This window comes from Dermacentor variabilis, unplaced genomic scaffold (genome assembly GCF_050947875.1).
Source record: "Dermacentor variabilis isolate Ectoservices unplaced genomic scaffold, ASM5094787v1 scaffold_12, whole genome shotgun sequence".
Lineage (NCBI taxonomy): Eukaryota > Metazoa > Arthropoda > Arachnida > Ixodida > Ixodidae > Dermacentor > Dermacentor variabilis.
The window spans coordinates 21785402-21807736 of NW_027460280.1; the positions used below are offsets into that span (position 1 = coordinate 21785402).

The following is a 22335-nucleotide window of genomic DNA, read 5'->3' on the forward strand; positions in this document are numbered from 1 at the left end:
GCCTAGTGTCCTAGCTATCACAGCGCCCTCTGGAGCTTCCTGGTTGACGCCACGTTAGTTTTTTGGCAGTGGTAATTATCTGTGAACCTAATTACAGAAACTGCAGTGCTTACCTTTGTACTCACGTGCAAGTTCAGAGGGTACATAGACAGAACTGTCGATAAGACGGGGAGAGGAGGCAGAATATGGGTAGAACCGGCATGAAACGCATGAATAACAGCATTGTCATCCTCGCAGTTGCCATACAGGGGACAGGGCGCGAGAGGGGAAAGATGACGCGAGAAGGCAATGAAACGCTATGGTTGCGGACATACTGAAGGTACGGTACGCTTATGCTATTTCTGAAAAAGAAACACTACTCTCGTATTGCACTAAACGCTCAGAAAATTATGCATTCGCAGTCAACATCAGCGCTGATTATCGTCATTCAAAGCAAACGGCACATAAAGCTTCTCTTACGTCGACTTTCACAGTGCGTGGGATCCGCATATATTTTTTTTTATTGGTGCATGTCCGTTGAACCCACGCTAGCCAAATGAATAGAATGTTGTCCGCTTAACCAAAATAATAGTAAATAATACATCTTTCATTTATGTTTCCACTTTAAGAGCCACACGAGGCCTTCGTATTTTTGATAAAATAAAATATTCTAATGAATATTCGACGGGTATTCACATACAGGCATAACATTTTCTTTTTAACTTGATATTTCTAGATATGGCATCGAAGGATTTCGCTTTCTCGTATTATATCGCTTGACCAAATATGCCCGAGTGGCAGCGCCGAGAGAGCACACTGAGCGGCTCTGGTGGGTGGGAGCCCCAGCTTATATTGTTTTGAATTAAGGGCCGCTTAGACACTTGTTTTACTGCTGTCTCTTTGCTTTGATGTTTGCAGAATACGTGTGGCGTTTACGGGATGCGTTCCCATACACTATGCGAAAGTCCGTCGCTTGTCGGCACTTGACTGTGCTTGAAGTATTCACAATTCTAAAGGGCAGTTCGTCGCCGCTATTCCAATGTGTATTCTCCGAAATTGCGAGCACAGGAACCTACCAGTCGGGTGTCGTAGGAATCTCGCGTACGAGGATAATGCCTTTCTCAAGGGCCAAACCGCTCTTAGGCGCAGGAGAGTTAGCGGAGCGAGACAGGATTATTTCTAGCGGCCTGACTCGGAGCCTGACTCTGCAGGAGATCATCCTGAAGCGGGCCGCCGACCTGGCCGAGGCGCTGTACAGCATGCCCCGGCAGAACCAGCTCTCGCTGCAGGGCCCGCGTTCGCCCGCGCTCTCCGGAGGATCGGCCGGCTTCAACGCATACGCCGCCGCCGGTCAGCTGGCCGTCAACGTCCAGGAAAACGGTGAGCCGCCGGGACAGCGGCATCTGTGCCCGTCATGATGCGAGTGCGAAGAAAACAAAGACCCGTAAGAAGGCGTAGCACAAAACGCCTGTGTTTATTTACGTTGCTTGTTCTTTTATTTCTTTTTTTTTCGCCCTTTGTATCCATAAAATGAAACACCAACTAGCCGAGAACAATAGCATTCTTCTTTAAAGAAAGAGAACGCATTAAAACAAAATGGAAAAGGAGAGAGGCGTAAGAGATATGCAGAAAAATAAACAACAGGAGCGAAGGAAATAGCGAGGAAATAACGGTTTAGACGCACACCGCATGCAAACACGTGCCTCAAGAGAAAACAAATAGCAGCGACACACTTCAAGTTTCGCTAACGGCGCATAAAGTCACACGTAAAATCAAACAGAGAGCGAAGTTTAAACTCCATGATAAAAATCAGAGCGATGTTTTATCCAACTTTATCTCATCCTGTACGTTAGCATGCGCTCAATTATCGGAGTTACACCCACAGCGGTATCATATATTGGATTTTGCATTTCAGCCTGCCTTGCGACGTGGCGTGAATAGCGCTGGTGTTGCCATGCGCATTGGCAGTTCGCTTTTACGTGAACTTGAACAGTCTGTGATTTCACTCGTGAGTAGCTTTTGCGTGCTATGGGCGATGATATAGGGACATCAGCCTATTAAATCTCGAAACACAACGAACTTATAAACGGTCTGACACGTTGCGAACACCCGTCTAATTTCCTAATACTCCAGAAGTTTGAATTTTTTTCCTTTTTGTGGTGGTGCTCTTTACTGCAGCAGCTACAAGAACCATTGCAGCTTAGGGACACATTTCGTTAGACGGTTCGAAAGTGCAGATGCCTTGGACGTGCTTCGTGGCAGCGCCGAGCACAACCTGTTATCGCAGGCGATGTGCGAGGTATAAGATGGGTGTTCCATGAGCGAGCCCAATATTTCACTTTCTCTCGCAGTTGAAGCATGGATATTTTGTTGCTGGGAAGCAGCAATCAGCACGGGGCAAAACATCGCGTTTTCTTTTAGCCTCTCCGAACAGCAGAAGCACGTGGGCGAAAGCTGAGGCTTGAAATGAGAAGGCGGCGACGGCGAACATGCCAAAAAGTTACTGAAGCGGATTCAGCAATATTTCTGTGAGGTCTGGTTTGACAGACTTGAGAGTTCCTAGAATGACTGCACGCCTAGCTATTTTTCAGGTTGAACACGAATGGAACCAGTACATTGACGGAAAGGAATGAGTTATCGCTGCTTTCTGCTTATTGAGGATAAGTGACCGTGCAAAAGCCAAGTCGCAGTTATGTGTGCATATGTGCGTCATTATCACAGACTATAGCCTAACAGCAAATCTCAGAGCCTGGATAACTGATAAGTATGACACATTTATCTGCGATTCGCCGTAGCCGTCCTATAGTAGCAATCAGAAGTGGTATTCATAAAGCCTTTCGTTCTTAAGGTCCGCTCCGAACCAGAGGCGCCTTCAGTTAATGAAATTGGCCGGGTTTTGTACTGTGTCCTCCTCGTCAAAGACAAGGGTGTGCTCGTTACACGAGATCACAATGGGAATCGCTATAGCAGCGATCTTTAGTACGCGACACGAGCGTCCGGCCCATTGTAATGGCTGTCACCTTCCTATTCTTGAGGCTCGCTTGAAAGGGTAACGACAAGAAGCCAAGTTAGTCGGCCTTGGGTGACATGTCTCTCCCTTTCTATATTTAAGGCGTAAGCGAGGATACGCCGCTCTGTAGGTGTTGGGTTAATCAGCGGTCGCAGCATATCTGTCAACATCACCGTGACCTGATGACGTGACGAGGCTTATCGCGAGGTTTTTGTTCTCATTAGGAGATTAGGGCAAAAAAACTACGACTGAGTGACTTTGTCTGCAATTTCGTGTTATTCGTTCTCTTAAAACGGCGTGTCTTCTTTACGCAAGCCATACGTTGCCACGAAAAGCATCGCTACGACCACGTGCTCTGAATGTTCGCAAATGAATGCTGCTCCGTGTGCTGCAGCCGGTAGTGCCGCCGCAGCAAAAATTGCGCGACGGCACCGTTTCGAGAACTGTGAGGCACCCGCCTTGATCTCTGAGAAATTCGCTGTGTACGCTACACTCCGCCTCACCAGTTTCGTGCAGCACCGCCAGAGCTAAGTGTGCAAGGAAGCGGCTGTCACTTGAACGTACGTACAGACGCACAGTATTCGGCGCGCCTCGGGCCTTCGCCCAGACACGACGTGCGCGAGAGACACGCTGGCGTCGAACGGCGTGTGCTGCACGGATGTGATGGGGCGGAGGAGCTTGGACTTTGGCCCACTGACTGCTGCCGCCGCTTGCAGAGTACGGCCGCTCGCAGAGCAGCAGCGTGTCGCCTCGGGGCTACGGCTCGAACGCCTCGACGCCGCACAGCAGCAGCGGCGCCGCCACAGCCGGGGGGCCGTACGCCGGCGGCGCGAACGCCACGTATGCCGCCGCGGGGCCGCTGCCCGGGTCGCCGGGACTCTTGAACGGTGCGTGTGCTCCTCTCGCGCGGGCCTCCCGGCTGCAGCGACGCCGACGGCGCGACGGCCAGAGCGTTATTGCCAGAGCTTCCTTTCTCGCTCGTGTTAAACCTTCCCTCATACTGGCCTTCTCGGTGAGGCAGCCAGACGCCGTAGAGTATTGCGAGCCTCATTTCGTGGTGCATTTGCATGAACGCCCTAGTTTTGCGCTGCGGATCGAGGACGCTGTTTGTGCGTCTTCGTGCAACTGACGTTCTTGCCAAGACACGCTGAGCCTGTGGCAATCACGCAGAGTTATTTCGCGCACCCGGCAGTGTGCGCGCTGTGCTGAGCGACTTTTCGCAGCCGCACGTGCACTCAGAGAAGAGGCGGAGAGTTGAAGCCTTCGCCTGGCGCTTTCTTTCTACTTCAAGCTATAGGTACATTCTCGGGAAAGCTCGCTATAGTAAGCACATTTCGTACTCACTTCACAACTTGAAGTATAATGTCTGCACCACGGTAGCAGTGCCACGGCTACACGACGTCACCAACATGTTTAGGCGCTATGGCTGGTTAGTTTTGGATGATAGATAAAGACAGCGCTTAGGCACAAGACAAAGGAAAGAATATACGATGGGCGATGCAGTGCTGTCGCAACGTTCGTGGAACACACGGATAAAGCATTCCGCATTCTATCTGCCACCAAGCGCACCATTCGTTCGATATGGATGAGAAGTCGTTTTCTGTATTCTACCATTTCATTCCTTGTTAGGCTCGTACACTAGGTGCATTTTTGTATGTGTCGTCTGAGAGCTCAATTTTTCTGCACAATTTCCGCGGATAATACTTATGCCAGCAAGATACTGTGTCATGGAAGCCGCCCCTCTTGCCTTCTTTCTGTAAGATGGACGCAAGAAAAAAATTATGTACTGGTGGAACTACAGAATGGGTTCAGACCAGGCAGTCACTTAGAGGATAATACGTTTGTACTAGCTCCGTGCACAGAGATTCAGTAGCTCAGAATAGACCTTTACGGATAGCATTTCTGGATATTAAAGGAGCCTACGATAACGTATACAGGGAACTGTTACGAGAGAATCTCAAGCACGAAGGCATAGATGACGATTTCGTGGAGCTGCTGAGAGAGTTGTATAGAGACAACCGAGTACAAATTGCATAGAAAGGCCGAACATATAATGAAGGGCTGGAAGTTCACCAAGATCTAAATCATGAATGTCCTCTGTCTCCATTGTTGTTCGAGCTTTATGTTGAGGACATAGAGAGACGACTGGAAAACACTGAATTAGGGTTTGATTTATCCTACATGCGCAATGAACATATGGTGCAGCAGAAGGTCCCCGGACTGATGTATGCGGACCACATAGTGCTACTAGCGGAAAATGCAAGAGATTTACAGACACTTGCAAATATCAATGTCAACGCAGCGACAAATGTTAAGTTTAGCACAGAAAAATCAGGAATTATGTTCTTTAGTGAAGACACTAGTAATTACGTGGTGTCAATTCAACATCAAGTCAAACCCCTAGTTAAGCTATATAAATACCTCGGCTTATACATATTCGAAGGAAACACTTACTCAAGCACCCACCAAGATAATGTGGAAATAAAGGGAAAGCGGAATGCAGCAATAATTAAGCATAGAGCACGTTGGGGCCACAATAGATATGAAGTGGTGCGCGGAATCTGGAAAGAAATAATGGTGCGAGCGTTAACGTTGGCAAATGTCATTCTGTGCTTAAAATCAGAAATCTCGTCGGGGTTGGAAGTTAACCAAAGATCGGTAGCCCGATTGGCTTTGGGAGCCCACGGTAAAACCACAAATTAGGCAGTGCAAAAAATTAAATTATGGGGTCTTACGGGCCAAAATAGCGATCTGATTATGAGGCACACCGTAGTGGGGGTCTCCGGAATAACGTCGATCACCCGGGGTTCTTTAATGTGCACCTAAATCTAAGTACACGGCCGCTTTCGCGTCTGTGTAATAGAAGAATAAAGATCTGTTGAGAAAAGTAACACATTTTTTTCATCGTTAGTTAAGCGTTTGCTAACGATGGCGAAGCATTCTGTCACCATCCATGGACCTTTGACTGCTTTATTTCTAACAATGTCGGTATATTGTGGAAAAGAACGGCCATCGGCAATGTTGTTGGTGCAATGTAGTCCCAAACCTGGCACCTTGCATTGAGCCAGCAAAGAGTGTGGCCGCCGCGACTACGCCCACAACAACAAAACGTCACCAAGCAAAAGTTATGGGTCCATAGAAGAAAAAGAGAACTTAAACTCTGTATCATCCTTTGGCTGGGGAGCGCCAGAAGCTCCATGGTTGCAAAATGGCACATTCTAATTACTTTTATGCGCCATTTTCGCTAAACTCCGTTGCGTTTTACGTGCCATAGTGACAAATATCTAAAAAACGCGGAAGGATGAACGCGTGTAGACGTTGTCTCTGTGGTACAGGGGTCGATCTGGAAGGCAGAAAGACTTCCTAAATCCGATTTTGCTGCCGTGCCCTTGGGAACGCAACGCCTGGCCAACACAGCTCAATGCGGCGTAGCACACACTAAAATACATTGTACACCTAGCTAGAAGTGATGCCGGGATCCGCCACGGAAGCGTATGGCGTTCCTCGAGGTGGCGGGATCAAATCCCGGCGGCTGGGAGCGAAATGCAGAAAACACTCGCTCACTTAGATTCAGGTGCACGCAACAAATCCCCAGCTGGTCAAAATTAATCCGGAGTCCCTAAGTACGGCGTGCCTCAAAATCAGATCTTAAATTTAGCACGCAAAATCTCAGATCTAAATTAGTAAGTCTTGTCATACAACACAGTTATTCTTGCAAAATGATAGAAAGTTGGGCGAGTTGGTACGCTAACACGATCTTGAATTGTAGCGCGAAGTGACACAAGGACTAGAAGCGGACAGGACGAGCGCACGTCCTGTCTGCTTCTAGTCTCTGTCTGTGTCACTTCGCGCTACAATTGAAGATCATGTTATAGTTCCGCTTGCCGAATATGTTTCGGTTTACTGAAAGCATGTCGCCAGCGTTCGGGGCAGTTTATTTTTGCGCAACACTCGGTCTGTCGTGTGCCAACGTCAGAAAATGTCGTGGGACAGTCGCAGTGCACTCGCGTGACTGTCGAGCACTGCACCTCGGGAGTGCCGAGCGGCCACTTGTCGTTTCGCGCGGTGACGTCATTCTCTCTTTCTCCGCAGGCATGGGGGGCATCGTGCCATCCCACTTCGCCGCCATGAACCCGTTCGCGCTGCCCACGTGCAACGGCCAGTCGTACGGCGGCTCCATCGTCACCTCGGGTGCCAAGTGACGCTGAGCGGTCGTCTTGTACAATGTGTATTATCATGGACTCGTTTTTTCTACCACGCTGCCCTCCTCCCAGCCCGTGTGTACATATCCATCGCGTAGGAGGAACCCTGTACAGAGAGCGCTGCGTGGCGCAGGCGCTGGCACAGGCGCCGCCCAGCTCCTGCGGCCGCAGCCCGTGTCATTTCGTAATAAATGTCCTGCTTCGCACACCTGTTCTCGTTTAGTGGGCCACGAACTGTCGTCAAGGCCCGCTCGGGTGGCATGGCGGCGCTCTTTGCGCTCCCAATCGCTGCGACCTGCTGCGCAGTTTCGATTGTTCCGGTGTAAACGCAATACCGACATGCAGCCCGGTGTCGTCTAAAAACATCGGTCGGCAGGCTGTAACATGTCCTCAGCCGCTGGGCCTTGTGCGTATGATGCCAAAGAAAGAAAAAAAGAAAGTAAAGAGCCGGAGTGTATACAGCTTATTAACTCTCCGCAGTTTATAAGTCAAGTTGCCGAGAGTTCTATTTTACAGCAACCCAAACAAATTGCGGACCACACTTCCAAATCACCACCACAAACATCACTGCAACAAAGTACCGCCTCCAGCACTCATTCGTTAACGTTGGAACAGTTAGCACAAAACATGCAACTAATGTTCGCAGAGCTACACAAACTCAAACGAATGGTAGAGGATGTGCAAACAAAAGCAGCAGCCGTCCCCCGAAAGAGGGTCAGTCAAAGTCCGGGAGCTCCTACCAGGACACCGAAAGCTATAGAGCACACTGATAGCGACAGTAATATCCATGGATAATATGGCAAACAACACAAAGACCGGACACATTGAAATCTGGCAATGGAATTGCTGCACGCTACGCACTAAATTGGCTAATTTCACGCACTACATAGAATCGGCGCCAAACCAGGTCTGGACAGAGGACGGCGTCCTTCCAAAAGAATGGAAGGAAGCAAAAATTATTCTTATTCCAAAACCAGGTAAGCCTCGTAACATCAACAACCTTCGACCCATCTCCCTAACGTCGTGCGCGGGGAAACTCTTTGAAAAGGTTGTGTAGGTCCGGCTCTCGAACCACATAGAGCTAAACAACATGTTCCCCTCCAACATTTTCGGTTTCCGACCCCACGTGTCAGCGCAGGACGTTTTTCTACTACTAAAGCACGAGGTCCTGCACCCCAACAGAGGGCCGGAAGATAAATTTGTACTGGCATTGGACATCAAAAAGGCCTTCGACAGCATCTCCCACCACGCTATTCTGGAGGGACTGGAAGCGGTGAACTGCGGAACGCGAATTTATAACTACGTGCGCTCGTTCCTCAGCCACCGCACGGCCACAATCGGATTAGGCTCCACGAGGTCCGACACCTTCAACTGTCCCGACAGAGGTACCCCTCAGGGAGCTATACTCTCTCCACTGATATTCAATGTAGGGATGAGAAAGCTAGCCCTGGAGCTAGATAAACACCCGAATCTCGGTTGTGCGATATATGCCGATGGTATCACGTTCTGGGCTCACCAGGGGTCCTACGGGGACAAGCAAGAAACCCTTCAAAAGTCCATAGACGCAGTCGTGGAATACGCGAGGGCGGCGGACATGGCATGCGCACCTGAAAAATCGGAATTCATTCGGGTGCGTGCGAAGTACGCAAGAAAGAAGGACTGGGTGCCGCCCACTCTGACTCTCGACGGGGTGCCAATTCGTGAAGTGGAGACACTCAGAATATTGGGGATGTGGATACAGCAGAATGCTGGAACATCTCACACCCTACAAAAACTAAAGGCGGTCACAGGAAACGTGGCCAGAATGATAAGGAGAGTGGCAAGAAGCAGAGACGGCCTAACTGAGGGAGAGACCATCAGCCTGGTTCACGCATTCGTAATTAGCCGACTCACATACGCCCTTCCGTATCAGGCCTTGACAAACCAAGAGATTAAACAGGCAAACGCATTAATAAGAAAAGCCTTCAAAGCCGCCCTTAGTCTTCCCGAATGCACTAGCACAGAGAGATTCGAGGGACTGGGCCTGCACAATACTTTTGACGAGTACGCAGTCGCGACGTTATATTCCCAGAAAGAACGACTTTGTTCTTCAACTCAGGGCAGGGAAGTATTGGCGAGGTTAGGCTTTCCCCTGAGACCCCAGTATTGCGGAGAGGAAACGGCACAGATAGACCGCAATGTTCGATCGCACATCGCGGTGGCCCCAATTCCCAAAAACATGCACCCCAAGTACCATTCCGGACGACGCAGAGCAAGGGCAAAGACCCTTCACAAACGTTTCGGCATGGGACCGGGGGTGTATTATACGGATGCCAGTCGAGCCAGCTCAGACACTTTCACCATAGTCTCTATATGCAACAACAATGTAACAACGGCATCCTTCAAAACCGCCTCGGCATGCGTGGCAGAGGCTGCAGCCATTGCCTTGGCCATTCAGGACGCCGAGCGCCAAACCAATTCGGCTGTCATATTATCCGACTCACAAGCGGCTTGCCGCCTGTTTTTACAAGGAACGGCACCCAAATCAATAATCAAAATTTTAGGCACTCAACTAGTGGGGCACCACACTATCGTCTGGTGTCCGGCACACGAGCGACTGGCAGGAAACGCTAGGGCAGACCGTATTGCTCGAGGTTTGAACGTCCGAGCAACGGCATGGCCTAGCGACGTCCTTCCACCGAATTCTCGTGACATCCTCCTACAGCAAAGGCAGGAGCGGAGACGTTTTGGACATCCTCACTCCGATTTAAACAGCGAACAGGAGAGGGACTGGCGTCGTATTCAGACGAATACATACCCCAACCTGCACCACCTACACAGAATACACCCCAGGAGGTTCTCTGACGAGTGCCCGTGGTGCACAGACACACCCACACTAAAACACATCACATGGAAGTGCCCCAGGAGGCCTCCGCACATAGACAGTCCCATATTACACCAACATCCACTAATGAGGAATAGGCAGTGGGAGGCATGGCTTGCGGACGAGGGTCGGGAGAGCCAGTTGGCTCTTCTGGACCAAGCCCAGCGAGCCGCTCGTGCCAGTGGGGCCCTGGAATAGGGGCTCCAACCACCGTGCCTTATTTTATTTACATTAAATAAAGTTTTACTCTCTCTCTCTCTCTATTTTACCGATTGCATGACACTTTGAGCTTCATTCTGACACTTCTTTAATATCCCGAGCCTTACGAGGGGCGTTGCAGAGCCGAGCGCCAAAGGATGCGTTCAGCATCATCGGCAGCAACACAAGCCGCACATTTGCAACGCGTTCCTCGATTATCTGTCGTCGGTCCTCAGAGCCACGTGGCAGAGTAGTCCCACCCGAAGCTTTGAAGCCAGATTGGCTCCTACCATGAGCGGATACCGCAAAGGAAACACATATCGTGTGTCCCCCTCGAGGCTAGATCTTAGTCTTGGTGGAGAGTGCAAGAACCAGAAGAAAAAAAAACTGATACCTCAAATGATGAATGCAATCGAAACATGTGGTCCGACAAATGAAATGACTGATTTCTACCATGAACCATTGGATACTTGAGCCATTGGATACTTAAAGAATTGAATAGACGATGTGATGAGCGCACGGGAGGAAATAGAAGCGAGGAACGAAGGTCAGGAAAGTTATCGTACAATTTATGGAATAGGCAGAGTTGTGAAATTTTACGTCTTGATACTGAAAGGGCAGACCAATAGATAATTTCAAGTTAGTAAAGCTGATAGTGTTGTCATAATACGATAAGACAAAACGGCAGGCACGATTTTGAGTAGCTTCTAAAGAGTCAATCAAGTACTTCTGATGCGCATTCCAAATTGAAGACGCGTATTCTAATTTGGTACTGATGAAAATTTCATATGCTAGTTTACGAATCGAAGGAGGAGACAAGGATAGGGATCTTTTAATATAGTTCAGGGATCTTGAGGCATTGGCTGTTATTTGCAGAACGTGGTTCGACCAATTTAGTTTGTTAGTGATGATAACGCCAATGTAGCGGTAACTGTCGACCTCAGGTAATTTCACAAAGCCTAAACTGTATGGAAATTTAGATATAGAGCGTTTACGTGATACATGCATTAACTTGCATTTGGAAATATTTGGTTCCATCATCCAGCATGAGCACCACTTGTCAATAGAATTTAGGTCATTTTGCACAATGGATTGGTCAGTGCGAGTAGTGACACGACGGTAAATAACACAGTCATCGGCGAATAGGCGTAGATCATATGAATAATGATATGGCCATGATGATATGACAATAATGGGGAGATGACAATGATGAATAATGATGATGGTGATGATGTATAGGGTTTTATGGTGCAAGGGTCAGACTGAAATACGAAGGTAAGCTCGTAACAGTCATGAACTACTACACTGTAAGATTCACTGCGGATGGACAAATGATTCTGGTGTACACAAGACGAAGTAACAATTTCAGTGCATGGTGAGAGCGCGTGCAATGAAGCATAAACCAATGTGCAGCGACACAGCAAGTACTCCACACGCATTCACTGAAAAGAAAACCAAAAGAAACACAGGTGACTATAGCACACGACAAAAATAATTCGGAGAACTCTGCTTCGATAAATATAGAAAGCATCGGCACCACCCTTTCAGTTAAACTTGTCTAACAAAACGCGGTTGTATAGTTCCATAATTAGTTAGGCATTTCTGTGCGTGCCAAAGATCGGACCACGCGCTTTTATACATGGGACATAAAGATGGACTTGATAGTGTGTAGGTTGTTCACATTTTATCGTCTTCCTATATTAATCCTCTTCCTCTAACTACACTGCTCTAAGCCGAAACTGTGAGACAGACAGACAGACAGACAGACAGACAGACAGACAGACAGACAGACAGACAGACAGACAGACAGACAGACAGACAGACAGACAGACAGACAGACAGACAGAAAGACAGACAATGAACTTTATTTGATCCGCTGGCCGCGTCCAAGTCGGGGCAGGAATACCGTGATGTTCCGCCCTTTCTTGGGCCCTCTGGATTGCCTCTAGTTATGTCTGGAGCAAGATAATTTCTTTAGATGACATCTTCGGGAGAAGTAAGCCATGTGTGCGGCATACTCTCATTACGTAATATGCTTTCTTTTCTGTAATATATATATGTATATATAAATATCCAATCTAAGAATAGTTAAGGTGTGTGAGAAACATACAAATATATAACACATTTGCTTTAGCAGCTAGCCAATGTCAGCATGTTATACGAGACAGCTTACTTACAACCATATTCATTTAGTCATCCAAAATCAGTTGACTCCTAAATTGTGCATCTACTTTTCGTATGCTTTCTATGACGTCCATTCATTCGGCACCAAAATATAGATCAATCGATATTCGAACAGGTTCATTTATTTTAACCCTAAGTGCGACAACAGCGTGTACAACCATACCAGCGACCATGTAAGAAGATAATAGAGCAGTTACCTCATCAGCATAGAGAGCATATATTGTAGTTGTGGGAGCGTTTACAGTATCGTTGATGGGCAGTTGTGTATATTTTATACTTATATGTATATTTATATTTTACATTTATATGTGCCTTTAATAAAGACACCTATAAATACCCCCCTCCCGCTCAAAGAAATGTTTTTCTGTGGGAAAGTGCAAAACATATCTAGAATAAGCATAATCAGCGAAATGAAAAAGATATATCTTGCGGGAACTTTTTCAGCAATACCGGAAAAACACCAAAAAGAAAACTGGAAGTGCGCTTCACCCCAAGCCAACTATGGCTTCGTTTTGAATTTGTACAGACAGCTCTCACCATATGTGACCCATTGGTGTATATTTTTTTTGCTTGACATGATGTTTGAGACACCACTGCAGCTGGATAACTTGCATCAGCCTGTCTCCTGTGACTTTGCTTTCAAAACAAAGCGAGTCGCGAGCCAAACTTCTGTTTCGTCGTCCAGTATTCCTGCTCCAAACTAACAAACGATGCTTGCTGTCTGTCGTTCGGAGTTGGCTGAAAACATTTAGCCAGAAACTTCGTACTGGTCACCACACTCGACAAAAACAATAATTATTATTTTCGCGTATGTTGCCTGTAGACAACACTCGTCAATAAGGGTTAAAAGCGGGAGGAGAAAAAAATTTTACCTTTAGCGAGACTTGCGGCTATATCTTTCACCGAGGACGTACGGTTGCTCAAGGTATAATGTGATAAATGAACGTGCTGAATTCTGAATACCATACGCCTCAAGTCTTTTTATAAGCAGCCAGTCAAAGCTCGAGAAAAATCGGCGATACACGAACGATGCTTTCCAGCACTCAGAAGATGGTGTAATTTATACTTTTGAATCAAGCTATGCTATCTCGGTATATCTATGATTACTTTTTTTTAGAACCGTTCTTAGGACGGTGTGATTTTTACAGAAGTCAATCAGTAAAGTATGAGTTACACTTTCTGGACCTTTCAAAATTATAGTTAGCACTGAAGCTAGTCTGTTAGTGAGGTATTTGTTTCATCCGGGGACAGCTTTTAAAATGGTGTACGTCGGTCTCCCCGTCATGCAGCTTGCTCATCCGACATGGCGAATATGCGTCACAAGGGATCGAACTCGCTCTCCTGGATATGCCATTTGCGCTCGTAATTTTTGCGCTGTTTTGTGCACCAAGCTGACTACGAGAGGGGTGCACGGCGTATGTGCGTGTATTTCGGAGGACACTGCAGGTAATATTGTAGCGCATGAACACGACGTCGAATGATGGCAGTATTTGTTGTGAGACACTGCTGGTGTGTCGCTGTACGTGGCTTCAGAGATGAAGGAATCACTGAAATCAGGTGATTTTTGTACAGCGCAGATTTAGCTATTTGCATGAGATGATGGAATACTTCGGATAACAGGCCTGGCTTAAATATGTATACAAAGAGCAGAGCATAGAGTGCACGGGGTCTGTCTCAAATATTCATGCAGTCGTCAGCAAAAAGGTGGAAGAGGGTGCAGCAGCCCCGCTTTATAAAGCTCTCTCTACTCTAAAGGAACCGGCTGACCTCTACTACGAGCCGGACTGCTGTATGATAAGGCATAAATTTATGTGGGTCTGCAATCCATATTCACTGTTTGTCGAAATGCAGCATTCGTCAACGTTGTTTGCGATCATGGATGTCCTTTCTATTTGCGCTGCGCAAACTCAGTTTTCAAGAACAATGCTCCAACTGGCACGCGAGTGAATTCTTTTGAAATGGAGATCGACGAAAAGACGGAGCAAACGATCAAGACCAAATGACTTGAGAAATTGGGCAAGAATGGTGCAGAAATTTATTAAATCTTGCAAAAGACTTATGGAAAAGATACCCTAAATGAAAGAACTGTGTTCAAGTGGGTTCACCCGTTTTCGGGAGCGCCGTGAAGAACCCAAGGATGATGCAGGATCCGGACACCCCTGCAACTCGTAGGAAGAGAAAAACTTCAATCGTGTGCGTTCTCTCGCGCTCAAGGATCGGCAACTAATTCTTAGAATGATGGCAGATGCACTTGGTTTGGGAGAGTCGACCAAAAATTGGGAATAGAAAACGGTTTGCTTCAAGATGGTGCTGAAACAGCTGAAGAAAATTGGGCCGAAAATAACATTGCATTGATTAGAAAACTTAAGACGACACCGTCGAATTCTCGCATTCGATAGGCACCGGGCGACGGAACCTGGATTTACGAATACCACATTGAGCTGAAGTCGCAGAACATACAGTAAAAAAAGAAAGATGAGCCAAGGCTAAAAAAGCGCCGAAAGAACAAAGAACTAGTTAAAACTGATGTTGATCGTGTTTTTTCCCTGCCATGGAATTGTGCGCCACGAACTTGTACCTGAAGGTTAGACTGTCAATGCGGCTCTCTACGTTGAGGTTCTGAAGCGTCTGAAAGGCCCTGCGCGCCGCGTTTTTGTACAATAATGCCTCTGTAGAATCTGCGTCGATAGTGCGTCAGTTTTTGGCCAGCAAGTCCGCCACTATGTTGTAACACTTTCCCTACTGGCCAAATTTAGACTTTGCCGCTGCTTTTTTTTTATGTTCCTGCAATGCAAACTGATCCGCGGAAGGCGGCACTTCACAGATTAAAATGACATCACCGCTGAAGCTCTTATCAGAAGGCAACTTCCAAGGGAACTTCCAAGGGTGCTTCCAGCAAAGGAAGAAAAGCTGGAACCAATGTATTGTCTCGTACAGAGTTCTTGAAGGCGACCACACGGATGTATCTGAAAGTTTGTGAAATCAGCTTTTTAAACATACTGCATGAACTTTTGGGACAGACCTCGTATAAATCTAACACCGTGGTTATCTATAAAGAATATAATAATTTATGAAGCGTCTACATCATGGCTTTTGTTCTTTTGGTAAGGTTAACAAGCACTGCAGATACTTCAGGAGACTATACCGCTGCGTTCATGAACAATGGTTCCCTATTGTTAAAATAGCAGGAAAACTCGGTAGGCAGCATAGTGCTTTCAAGATTTACAGCCTGTCAATAAACATTAATACCTTCTGCTAAGGATGCCTCCGATATGCTTTCGTCACTAGCAGTTGTCTCCTCTGGAGTGCCATCTTGCCGCAGTGGAAAGGTAATGGTAATAACTCTCCCACCGTTATTTTGTTTCTTCTGAAGATTCAGATATGCTTTGTAGTACAGATTTTTACCCGCTCACTTCTCTTTTGGTCCTGCGAACTTTTTATTTTATTAGTATTTCGTGGTCAAATGCGTCCATACATCTTAGGTACATTTTATCTTTTGACTTCGTATTATACGATCCCAGACGTACATTCCTTGATTAAGGACTTTCCTCGCGGGGAGTTGTGCATTACAATTGATATTACCAGTAAATGGTTTTCGATTCAGTAAATATTTACTGTACTCGCCATTTCCATTCGTAATCAATATAACATCAGACCACATTTTATTCATAATGTCATATCGGATTGAAGCAGGGCTAGCAGACCGTAGTAGACTGATAAACAACACTGCAAAGCTGCCTTTTCTAGACGGCCTGTTGTTTACTCATTTCGCTTACATGAATGACGTACTAGTTTGCTTCTAGCAGGCGAATTACCCACACACGTGTTCGCTGTAATTAATAAGATATCTCTGGCTGTACTACTGCCGCTGACGTTAAGATTATCCGCGACATTCGCATTATAGTTATCCGCACTTACGTGAGCAAAAAAAGCCATCTGTGAAAGAAACACAGATCGCGACATGACCTTCCGGAGAGCGGCAACACGCTGAAAGTATTGATCGAGCGATTTTAAAGGCACACTGAAAAAACATTACGTGGAGCTAGATTGAATGATGAGGCTTTTGTAATAAGTAATCTGTCGTTCGTATCGAAAACAGAGCATGTGTAACGGAAAAAATGACATTGTAAAGTCATTATATAATGAGGGTCTCGAATCCGGCAACATTGATGCCTTCAGGTAGCATGTGTGGGTTTATTGACCAGTTGCCTTCACCCGAAAGAACATCACGTCCTCGTTGCGGCTGCGGCGCAAAGGATGTTCCCCATACACCGCTAAGTCCGTGAGTGGTGCCGCTGGCTAACACTCCCAGGGTTAGATCCAGTAGATAATCCTGAATACCTCAGATAGTGTACGGAAAAACGGCGCCGCGGTAGCTCAATTGGTAGAGCATCGCATGCGTAATGCGACGGTTGTGGGATCGTTCCCCACGTGCGGCAAGTTGTTTTTTTCATCCTCGTTGATTTCCATTAATTTACCGTGTCTTTATTTCATTTATCGAGCACAAGTAATTTCCCCTATGTTATCCTTGGTGTCAGTGTTCATTGACTTCTTCCGACATGAATAAGAAAAATCGGGCGCCTCGGTTAACCCCCTTTCTTCTCCATTATATATATATATATATATATATATATATAGTGCTGTTTTTTATGTTTGCGTCTCGGTCGCATTCGAAAAGAAGGCAGCCGAAACGGCAGTTTGTTATTTTTCGTAGTAGTGGTGGTGGTGAATTACAGCAGCAGGCGGGTTTAGCCTGGCGAACAATGCCGGCAATTGCTCCGCCCGAGCGTCTCGCACAATACCGCTGAAGGGTTTCACCATATGTCCATGAAACCAGTCTCTCTTAAGAATTCGATGAGGAGACGTGAAGTTTCTTTGCGGGATATAACCGATCTCTCGGGAAATATAAGGTGTTGCAGGCGCGCATGCGGAAGGTCCTTGTTTTGCAGATTCTTCAGGAGAGTGTCTTTTTCATCTTGGAATTTCTGGCAGGACCACAAAAAGTGCTCAATGTCTCCTGTCTCGTTGCATGCCGTACAGTTCGGAGAATTGATTCGCCCGTTTTAAATAACCAGGCCGGTGTATTAGCAGATCCTGTCCTTATTCGATATAGAAGTGAGGCTTCCTCTCGGTGGAATCTTTTGGTTACACAGGGCGTATGCGGTGCAACCCAAAGCGACGCAACATGATTTCGAATGTCAGATTTTTGCACTTGATTACTCTTTGGAGCCGTGATTTTTGGAGGATGATAGAGCGCCGAGTATGCAAGCGCATCAGCTTTTTCGTTTCCTGAGATACCAATGTGGGAGGGAATCCACTGAAACTTTACTGTGAAGCCTTTGTTGTTGAGTTCTTTCACGATGGCTAGCGATTAGCGTGGGAACTTGAGGGATGGCAAACCACGGTATACTTGTTGTAATGCGGCCGTTGAGTCCGTAAGGACAACCACATTCTGTGGAGTCAAAGTCTTTAATTTGCGCAGAGCAGAAGCTATTGCTACGCCTTCCACAACTGTCGACAAGGATATATAGTCCAGACGCCCAGACCACGTATATCTTAGAGAGGGAATACAGAATGCAGCTGCGCAGCGGTCTTCCGCTGCCTTGACAGAACCATCTGTGTATACTTGTAGGTGATTCGAGTAAGTCGCGTTCAGGTATTCCAGGACACCTAAACAGGCCTGACTTGGCTTCTGCAGATGGAATGGAATGCAGCTCTTTGATTGCAATCGCGGTACACTTAAGTTGCATGTGATGTCCTCGAATGTGCAGGGTGGTTCTATCCTTTCCCTCTGTCTCGAGCAGCGCAATCCTAATACGCGAAGCGTGTTCAATGCTGCATGAAAATGTGAGCGCGGCCTGTTACCTACACATCGTAAGAGGGCTCTACCGGGCGTAGACTCACTCAATCGTAGTAGCTGGATCATCAGAGCCTGGGAAGCCTGAAGTCGTAGAGGGCGTGACTCAGCTTCGTAGAGCACTTTCTTGTTTGACGCTGGCTGAGGGACTCCAAGGCAAAGTCGGATACCTTTCCTGTGGATGGCTTCTAAGTGCTCGTATTGGCTGTCTGAGGGTGACATCAGAGGTAGCTGATACATGATTCGACTGGTAACCAACGCTTTATGTAGTCGTAGCATCGACGTCGGGTGGTTGTCCCAGCGTATGCCAGCGACTCGCTTGAGCATATGTAGCCTGGGTGACGATGACGCCACAACGTGGTCAACACCGCGGCGCCAGAGTAGCCTGTGGTCTAAGGTAACGCCCAGAAATCGGACGTTGGTGACTTGTCGAATCTGGTATCCGTCCAAATTCAGCGTCAAGCGTGTAGATTTTCTTTTCACTCCAGGAAATAGTACGAATGATGATTTCTCTGCTGATAGTGATAATCCAATCGTTGCCAAGTGGCCCTGAATGGCTTTTACTGCTCCCTGGGCTATTCGTGCGAGGCGGCGATGCTGGTAGCCGGAGATCCATATGCAGATATCATCGGCATATATAGATATCTTCACTGGTGTTCGATGGTTTAGTACTATCGGAAGGCTACTCATGGCAATGTTAAATAATAAGGGAGATAAAACACTCCCCTGTGGCGCACCGCGAAATATACGTATTTCATCGCTCAAAGTGTCGCCAAGACGAACTCTGATGCGACGATCATTGAGGAACGTATGTATGAAGTGCAAGAGATGAACCGTGACGCCTATAACTTGTACCTGGCTGATGATGGCTCTTTGAGACACGTAGTCGTAAGCCTTAGAAACATCCATGAAAACAGCAAGTGTCGACAGGCCATCCGCACTGTAATCCTCTATGTGGCTTAGCAGATCCAGCACATTGTCTTGAACGCTTAGACGCTGCCGAAACCCAGTCATGCACAGTGGTAGTTTTCGACCCTGCTCGACATACCAAGTGAGTCTTGTGCACGCCAGCTTCTCCATTAGCTTCGCTGCACACGAGGTCAGTGATACCGGTCTGTATGAGTCCAGAGCTGCAGGATTCTTTCCAGGCTTCAGAACCGATACCACCCATGCTACCTTCCATAAATGTGGGATAGCCCCACTGGCCCAGACGTGGTTAAAAAATGCCAGCAAATCATGCCGTCTCTCAACCGGTAGGTTAGTCAGCATCTGATTACTGATAAGGTCAGGTCCTACCGCATAGCGACGTCGGAGGCTGCTCATAGCTAGTTCCAGCTCTCTGAGTGAGAAAGGAGCATCCATTAGAGACGACGATAGCGGCGGAGGCGGGTTGGTTGTGCCGGCTGGCTTGCCGGAAGAGTATATTTCAGCGAAGGCATTCGCAAGACAAGCTAGTGTCTTGCCTAACTTCAATGCTAGGGCTACTAATGGCTTGTTTGGTCGAAAGTTTCCAGCAAGGTTATTAACGACCCACCATATCCTTGGAACTGGCGTGAAGACCGATAGGCTTGTACAAAATGATGCCCATTGACCTCTTCTTAGTTTCCTTGTATGACGTCGAATCACTGCGTTAATCCTGTTATATATAGTCTTCATTGGTGGGTCGCCCTTCGTCCTCATCAGCCTCCGTTCCGCTCTTCTACGAGCAGCGCATAGATTTTTGAGCTTTATATCCGGAGCGGGGAAGTGGTCGGGTAGCTTCAGCTCAGCGGTAGCCAATCTCTTGCTACGTAGCATGTCCGCGAACAGGTCTCCGGATGTTTCGCGCTTCATTTGTTGTTTTTAATATTGGTGTGACGGGGATATTGAAGTTAACTCAGGGTCAACTAAAGCGCAATATTCAAAGCTCCTAGGAGTCAAAGTAAAATGATGCCGAAGTTAAATTCTATCGAAGAAAAACAAAACCAATTGACCCTACATATCAAAGACTTGAAAGTTCGTATTTTTCACTATAAGTTAAGATTGGCAAAGTCGATGACGTACGCAATGCTGTCGCAAGAGCGGCAGACCAACAACAAGGTGACCGTGCTACACTGACGGCTCTCACCCAAAAGATTGACGACATCGAGAACAGGCAAAGAAGGAACAATCTGGTCTTCCGCGGGTTGGAAGATTCATCCTGAAAGAGACAGCAGCGAAATCTGAATAGTTTATTGAAGAATTATGCAGAAGCAAGGCTGGTGTCACAAGCCTGAGCAGTGAGCGTGCGCATCGTGTAGGGACATACACGGCAGAGAACTCGCGTCCAGTCAAAGCAAACTTTTGTTCCTATAGATCCCGTCAATCGGTGCCGTTGAACGCTTGCAAATTCAAAGGCACCAATTATAACATGTCTGAAGATTTTTCACAATCTGTCACGGACAAAATAAAGAAACTATCAAACTATGCGAAGTTGAACTAGTGGCAAGGGGACAAGGCTGTTTTGAAGTATGATTTGCGGCGAAAGCGCAGATCATACTTTATTTGTGGTGAAAGCGCTTTCAGCTCGATAGTGCAACGAAAGATGCAGTTCAGCAGTGACCTTCGCATAAGCGTACAACAGGATTGCCTCTCAGGGTTCTATTGATAAATTGCAGGAGCATAAAGAATAAAATTGATAAATTTTAATGCCTGCTACGTACCCTACAGCCCACGGTGGTGTTTGGCACCGAGTCATGGTTAGATTCTGTTCTTTCTGATTCTGAAATTGTCCCGGCAAGCTACCACTGTTTTCGGCGCGATCGAAATTCTTACGGTGGAAGTGTTTTTATTCTTGTAAATAATAGTATACCTTGCGTTCACGTGGCAAGCCCACTTCTTGATATCCAGGCAGTTTTTTTGTAGGACTCGGCTGGCAAAGGGAAAAAGGATGGTATTTGGCTCCAACTATCATACACCAAGTGCGTCGTATGATCAGTTTATCAAGCTTTCTGACTTTCTGGAGTGTTTGAAAATGACCGTGACTTCGTCCGAGGAGACTTTAACCTACCGGAAATTGACTGGTCGTGTGCAATTCCCAGGAATTCTGTTCGTGGTTGTTTGTCTTCCTATTGTTTTGATCTAATGGACACTCATGCATTTATATGTCCTCAGTGCGTCGCGTGACGATGGTACTGGCCATGTCTTGGACTTGCTGTTGTGTAATGGGTCTGGTATTGTATCAGACGTTCATGCACTACCTGGATTGAGCGACCATAAGATTTTTGTTGCTGACGTTAGTGTTAAAAATGTATCCATGGTGAAGAAACCGCCTAGAAAATGTTCTAGTATTGTAAGGCTGATTACCGTTCTATAAATCAGTCGTTAGATTCATACTTCCCAACTTTTGACACATTAGCGGGTGATTTGAGCGTTGAGCAGTTGTGGGAAAGCTTTAAAGAAAAGCTCTTCTATCTTCGAGATAAATTCGTTCTGACGCGGATGCTTTCATCTAAACGTGATAAAGATAAACCGTGGTTACATCAGGAACAGCGCATCTTGCTGCGCAGGGTGTGGAGGGTATACTTAAAGTATAAAAAAACTCAGGTCCCTGGAAAACTTACCCGAACTAAAGAGGCTGAAGTTTGATTTTGAGAATTCAACCAAATCGGCTAAGGAATCTTATTTTGCTCGTCTTGGGGAACGGTTGGTAAGAGATCCCAAAGAATTTTGGAAGTATATTCGGCGTAATGGACACAACGAGAATTCTGTCCCTCCTCTTGAATACTTAGGCACGGTAGTCGATGATGACAAGCGCAAAGTTGAAGTATTTAGTAGTTATTTTTCTTCCGTATTTAGTGAGCTTCAATTTCGGATTGTGGATTTTTCGCTATGCAATGAAGAAATGCCGGAAGTTAAGTTTGCTTTGGAAGGTGTACGTAAGCTCTCAAGCAAATGTTTTTCCCAGAAAGGCAAATGGGCCAGACGATATGGCAGCAGCAATGCTTAGTAGTTGTTGTGAATCATTGTGCCCGTATTTATGCCTTTTCCAACAGTGCTTAGATATGGGTGCCGTACCTACCGA

The 22335-nt window shown here is 46.7% G+C and overlaps 1 protein-coding gene and 1 non-coding gene across 2 annotated transcripts in view; both read left to right on the top strand.

Annotated features, from left to right (window-relative positions):
* Positions 1-7390, top strand: part of kn (EBF transcription factor knot) — a 136286-nt gene extending 128896 nt beyond the window's left edge. Inside the window, exons 13-14 of the mRNA XM_075677209.1 lie at positions 1191-1359; positions 7082-7390. Of these exons, the coding sequence (XP_075533324.1) occupies positions 1191-1359; positions 7082-7191 (279 nt within the window). The 3' untranslated portion in view covers positions 7192-7390. The remainder of the gene's footprint in view (positions 1-1190; positions 1360-7081) is intronic.
* A 9412-nt stretch (positions 7391-16802) lies between these two features.
* Positions 16803-16875, top strand: TRNAT-CGU (transfer RNA threonine (anticodon CGU)). The gene has a single exon. It is a non-coding gene; the product is annotated as a tRNA-Thr (tRNA).
* The last annotated feature ends 5460 nt before the right edge of the window (positions 16876-22335 follow it).